General features: G+C 46.4%; 1 protein-coding gene across 4 annotated transcripts in view; it reads right to left on the bottom strand.

Annotated features, from left to right (window-relative positions):
• Positions 1-6,128, bottom strand: part of Rabepk (Rab9 effector protein with kelch motifs) — a 26,658-nt gene that overhangs the window by 16,712 nt on the left and 3,818 nt on the right. For 3 of the 4 annotated variants that reach the window (XM_010613530.3, XM_010613529.3, XM_010613528.3), the window contains exons 2-3: positions 2,429-2,487; positions 1,538-1,695 (exon numbers count right to left, since the gene is read on the bottom strand). In XM_010613530.3, coding sequence (XP_010611832.1) covers positions 1,538-1,695; positions 2,429-2,481 — 211 coding nt within the window. In that variant the 5' untranslated portion in view covers positions 2,482-2,487. Of the gene's footprint in view, positions 1-1,537; positions 1,696-2,428; positions 2,488-3,979; positions 4,330-6,128 lie in introns of those variants that run through there. The other variant, XM_010613527.3, reaches the window with a different exon arrangement.

Here is a 6,128-nt window from a genome sequence, read left to right as displayed (position 1 = left end):
GAGAGGGAGGGGGAGGGGGAAGAGAGGGGAAGGGGGAAGAGAAAATTCACAAGAAGACAAACCCTTTTTCTTCTGCTGTGTCAAGGACAGAAACCAGGGGCTCACACACGCTGGACAAAATTCTACCACTGAACTACATCATCAGATTGTAAATTTCTTTCTTTCTTTTCTTTTCTTTTCTTTTTTTTTTTTTTGAGACAAGGTCTCACTGCATAGTTCAGGCTGGCCTTGAACTTACTATGTAGCTTGGGCTGGCCTCAAACTTGCAGCCTCCTGAGTACTGGGATTATAGATGTATGCTACTACGCCCAGCTCAGACTGTAAAATTTTAAATGTAGAAGCCTGCAGCCCTGGTTTATAAACAATTTAAAATCACAACAGCAACAGAAATGTTATGTGAACCTAATAAAATATATATGTGGGTCACTGGTTTTAACTTCTGCCTTTATGTATGGCACATAATAGAAACTCATTTATAAGGTTAATTCATTTATTCATTGAAATAAAGCACGTGACCTGTGGAACGTGCTCTCTCTGGTAGTGGCTGGGAATGCAGTGAACAAAATAACCAAATTCCCTGTTTTCTGCCCAGGTGGTTTCTCCACCTGCCTCACAAGCACAAGGACTGGAGTTCGATTCCCGGTACTAAAAAAAAACAAAAACAAAAACAAAAATCAAATTCCCTGTCTCAAGCAGTTTATATTCTTTCGGGAAAGAGAGAAGAAGCAATCCGGTATGCTAAGGGCTGAGAAGAGGGAAATGGCTGAAGAGTACGGGATACTACGGACACATATACGAGGACGATGTCCAAACTAGGCCAAAGGTGGCAGGGGAAAGCTTCCTGACATCTGACCTGGGATCTGTAGCCAGATGACAAAAATGGGAAGGGCCTTAAAAAACAGAGAGCACTGTATGTGCAATGGGATGGAGGCTAGAGTTCAGGATGTAACCAAGGAACAAAAGGATATTCAGGGCAGCAAATGTGGGTTGGGGAGACTCAGGAGATGAGGCTGGAAAAAACTTCAACAGGGTAGGTGATATGGCTGGACTTCTATTTAAGACAATAATCTCCGGCCAGGTACAGAAAAACGCATTGTACCTCTGAGGGTAAAGCCGGAAGCAGGAAGGCTAGCAAGGACGAGAGTCCACTGGCTAACAGACATCACAGTGCAGTGGGCTACAGCAGTTGTCTAGCGGAGGCGGGAAGATATGGCAGAAGACAGGCGGTGTCTAGGACTTTATGACTGACTGGATACACGGATGGAAGGACAGGGAGGAGTCACTGGTGTCTACCTGAGAAGTATCTGGTGAATGAATGGCTGCACAGCAAGGGCTCCGTATAAGTTCTTTCCTCCAAAACAAGAAAGTATTTGTCTTCCAGGAGTGTGCCAGAGCTCAGCTGAGATCTTAGGGACCTGACAGAGATGTTCTTTTTTAGAGGAAAACTGTGCCGTCTGGTCTGAGCTAGTATTCTTAGGGATGCTCCGCTCATGGCTACAGCACAGAACCAGCGGTGCTCCGCAGCTGTTGGTCTTACCCAGATCCATGGTATGCACATCTGAGAAGCTTTGGTTTGGATTTGCTCCCCCGACAATGAAGATCTTCCCTCTCCCAGTGTCACCAACTGGAGGTAAATATGAGCAGCTGTGGCCAACTCGAGCACAAGGGCTGTCTCCAGGGGGAGTCAAGGTGTACCTGCCAAAGGAGGAAGTTCAAGGCGGAGGCAGAAGGGTCACTGTGCATTCGAGGCCAGCCTGAACTACACTGGGAGACCCTGTCTCAAAAGCAGTCAATCGTACAACTAGGCAGTTGTTTGCCATAGTTCAATGTGTGCTGGGAATTAAGCAGGATGGACACAGGGAAGTCAGAGCAGAAGCTGTCCTTCAAGGTTCCGAGGGACACTGCCCCCTCTCTGCGCTGCCTGTGAGCCCTGTGTCAGCAGGGATCACACTTCATCACCATCCTCTGCTTCGTCTGCATCCTTACTACTGGGAGACTATTTACCTTTGGGTCCCCAAAGCCTATGCAGCAGCTGCCCCCCACCTCAGGCCAGAGTTTGTTGTGGAATGAAAGGCGGATTGAACCAACAGCCAAGAAACACTGGCACCAGTTTAATCCAAATTCAATTCCCTGAAAATCCTAAAAATGACTCACAGCCCAGGGGAAGACACAGAGCTGGAACTGAGGATGCCAGATGGTCAGTGCCTTTCTCTTCTTGGTAAATGGATTTAATAAAATTAACATCTGTTCTGTGATAATTATTGCCCCCTCTCTTTCCCCTGAAGACTATCTCTGACAGTTTGAGTCTAATTACCAGAAACTGCAACAGTTTTATCTCTATCCTTTCTTGTTGATGATCAAATGTTAGTAAACTATTTAGAAATGAAACAAAACTCATGTGTGTGCATGTGAATCACTCCTTACAGACCATGTTGCTTTCCTGGGCTTGTCTCCAGGCTCCAAGACGGGCAGTTGCTTCATGGTATCCTACGCATAAGAAAGAAAGGTACTTTTTAGAAATTTATGGTTATTTCCTCCCTAAAACAAAAATCAGGAAAAATCCCCTATTCCTTTAAAAACTTTCCCGTTGAATGTTCCAATATCTAAGGCCTGATTAATCTGAATACGCATCGCCCCCTCCTTTGACATAGGATCTGGCTATGTAGTTCAGGCTGGCCTCCAAATTGTGGTGATTCTCCTGCCTCAACCTCCCAAGTGCTGGGATTATAGGTGTGTTGAATCACACCTGGCTGCCCTAGCCTGTTTGATATTTTATTTTGAGACAGTTTTGCTAAATTACCTGAACTGGGCCGGAACTTGCCATTCTCCTGCCTCAGCCTCCTGAGTAGCTGTGATTGCTTGTGTGTGCCATCAACCTTTTCATAGGAATTTTTTATTGTCTTTTTCTTTCTTTTGGTGCTGGAGGTTGAACCCAGGTCTTCACACATATATTAGGTGAGCATTCTAGCTGCAGGCTACACTCCCAGCCCTTAACATAACTATGTAAATTGTTTTCTGAGATTCTCATGAGGAAAAAACATATATAAAAATTTCAAAGGTCATAAGATATTTATGTTTACCAAAGACAAAACAGCCTAAAAGTTTGAGAAATACTTAATTGTGGGATAAATATTGGCTTCTCATGGTATAGAAGGCCAGGCCTTATGAGCTAAACCTTTTTTTTTTTTGAGCATTCAGTTTCTCAACTCTTGTAATTCTGGGCTTTTCATTTTCTTCTAATATGGTAGGCACTTTCATAGCTTGTAATCTCCCTCCCCTACCTGGAATGTTCCTTCCCTTTTTATGAACATACAAACTCCTAGTCAACCTCCAATTGCCCAGTCCAAAAGTCCCTTCTGCAAGGATTTTCTTCTTTACACTTCCACTGCCCCAAGCTACTTCCTTCTGCTTCAGGGATCTGCTGGTACCTATTAAGTCACGAGCACTGCAAGAATCACTCTGAATGTAGTTATCTACTTCTAAATCTGTAGCTTACATTCAAGACTAAATTCCACCAGACCAAATTCCTAGAGTGCTGGGCCTGTCCCATTCATTCAGATGATCTACCAGTGACCCCAGAATAGAATAGAAGTGATGAATGAGTGAATGCAGAAACAAAATGAATTAAGGGTCAGAAGGAGAAAGTCCACCCGCATCCCAGGTCACTGACTGCTGTCCCAGAGGCCAGAACTCAGCAGAGTGGGCTTCCGCGGGCTGGAACCTCGAGCGACCCCCCTCCCCTCTCTCCTCCCCCACTGCGGTTCTGCGGGAGTCCAATCCTAGTGTGGCAGCTTTTGGGGATAGGTGACAGGGGCAGGAGAGCAATGGCTGCTCGCTTTGGGGCGATGCGGCCGAACCAGAGATCAAGGACGCAGCCCTTTTCAACTTGCTCTGGCTCAGTCCCCTAGAGGATGCAGCGGACCCTTCCTGGGTTCGCCCTTCGACCGGGCCCGAGACCCCCAGCCCACGACCACTTTACCTGCGGCAGTTTATGCCAGTCCCAGGCCTGGTCCCACCCACAGGGGCGGGGTGTAGACACCCGGAAGCAGGGCCATCCGCGGGGCTCCTCCCTCGTCCGCCCAGTCCCAGAGACCTGGGGCTTCTTAGATCGGTGGAGAACCTTCTGCATTCCCAGTATCGACGGCCGGGTAAATAAACTGGGCTACTCGGAAACAACTCACAGGGCGATGCCCGGGGCTGGGCGTCCATGTGGGTGACCCAAGTTCCTTGGGCAGCTGGTCTGCCCTGTAAGAGCTAGTGATTGTATTTTTAGTTACAGAAGTAATTGGGAATGGCTTGCTTTTGTTTTTCTTTTTCCTTCTTTTTTTTTTTTTTTTTTTTGGTGATAGGGTCTCGCTAAGTAGTTCAGGCTGACCTTGAACTCACTTCACCATGTAGTCCAGACTGGCCTCAGACTCGTGGCAGTCCTCTTGCCTCAGCCTTCTGTGTGCTGGGATGACAGATACGCGCCACCACGCAGGGTGGCTTGGTTTTTTGTTTTGTTTTTGTGACAGGGTCTCACTTTGTAGTTCCGGTTGGCCTCGAACTCACAGCGGTCCTCTTGGGTGGTGGTACACATCTGCAATCCCAGCAGGTGGGGAGGCTGAGGTAAGTTTGAGGCCAGCCTGGGCTACAAAGTGAGTTCAAGATCAGCCTGCACTGCATAGCCAGACCCTATTAAAAAAAAAAAAAAAAAAAAAAAAAAAAAAAAAAAGGAAAAAAAAAAAGTCAACCAATGAAAGTATCTGTTCTTGAAAAAGCTCCTTTTGTTGGGCCTCAGTGTCCTGGTCTGTAATACGGAGCTAAAAAGATTTGTCACAGTTGTGGTTCCACCTGGGGACTGGAGTTGGCACAGAGCTGGTCTTCCGTTTTGTTTTGTTTTTGTTACTATGTAGTTGAGACTGACCTGGAACTCACTGGGTAGCCCAGGCCGGTCTCGAACTCACAGTAATCCTCCTGCCTCAGCCTCCCCAGTGCTGGGATTAAAGCTGTGCACCACCACGCTGGTCTTCTGTAAAGGGTTAGGCTGTTCCTGGCTTTAAGTAAACTACAGTCTCTGGGCCTGTCCATCAGTATTGTCTTTGATCTGCTTCCTAACTCTAGGTTCCCTGTGACTCCCTGAAATGTGGAGAGCTGGCTCCTCTATGTCTGATTCTGAGAACTGTACTCCTGGATCTAGAGGAAGCAGCTGAGGCTGGAAACAACAGGAGCCCTGGGAGTACAGCACTAGGGTAGTTAGTGGGAAGAGGTCAGGTGTACTTGGGTTTAAATCCAGGAATCAGCACTTTGTTTTTGTTCCATTTTGTTTATTTGTTTGCTTGGTTGGTTTTTTTGAGACAGGTTCTCACTATGCAGTTCAGGCTGGCCTTGAACTCACTATGTAGTCCAGACTGGCTGGCCTCAACTCATGGTGATACTCCTGCCTCAGCCTCCCAAGTACTAAGATTACAGGCATGGACCACCATACCCAGACCAGGGTTCAGTACTTTGGAAGAGGCTGAGGCAGGAGGACTACAAGTTTGAGCCCAGCCCGGACAACTTAATGAGACCTTGTCTCAGAATTTAAAAAAGGGTTGGGGTGCTTGAGAAGTAGCTCAATGTGTAGGCCCTGGGTTCAAGTCCCAGTACTGGAAAGAAAGAAAAAAAAATTCCAGGCTCCAGCATAAATCATCAAACCCTGACAATGGCATTTACCCTGTGATAGACAAATATTTTAAGCCATTTTTATATATTAACTCTATGAAATCTCATACAACCATATGAAGTATTCTTATCTCTCTGTAAGGTACAGACTATTATTATCTCCATATTGGAGCTGACAAGACTGTAGCACAGAAAGGTAAATCACGTACTCAAAGTCACACAGTAAGAACCAGGCATGGTGGCGCACGTCTGTAATCCTAGCACTCAGGAGGCTGAAGCAGGAGGATTGCCATGAATTCGAGGCCAGACTGGGGTACATAGTGAGTTCAAAGATAGCCTGAACTATAGAGCAAGACACTGTCTTTTTTTTTTTGGTACCAGAGATCAAACTCGGGTCCTTGCACTTGCAAGGCAGGCAGCAGAACCACTGAGCTAAATCCCCAGCCCTGCAAGACCCTATCTTTATTAAAAAAAAAAAAAAAAAA

This window comes from Fukomys damarensis, unplaced genomic scaffold (genome assembly GCF_012274545.1).
Source record: "Fukomys damarensis isolate Sample0158 unplaced genomic scaffold, DMR_v1.0_HiC HiC_scaffold_36, whole genome shotgun sequence".
NCBI lineage: Eukaryota > Metazoa > Chordata > Mammalia > Rodentia > Bathyergidae > Fukomys > Fukomys damarensis.
This window is presented reverse-complemented; position numbering and strand designations above follow the sequence as displayed.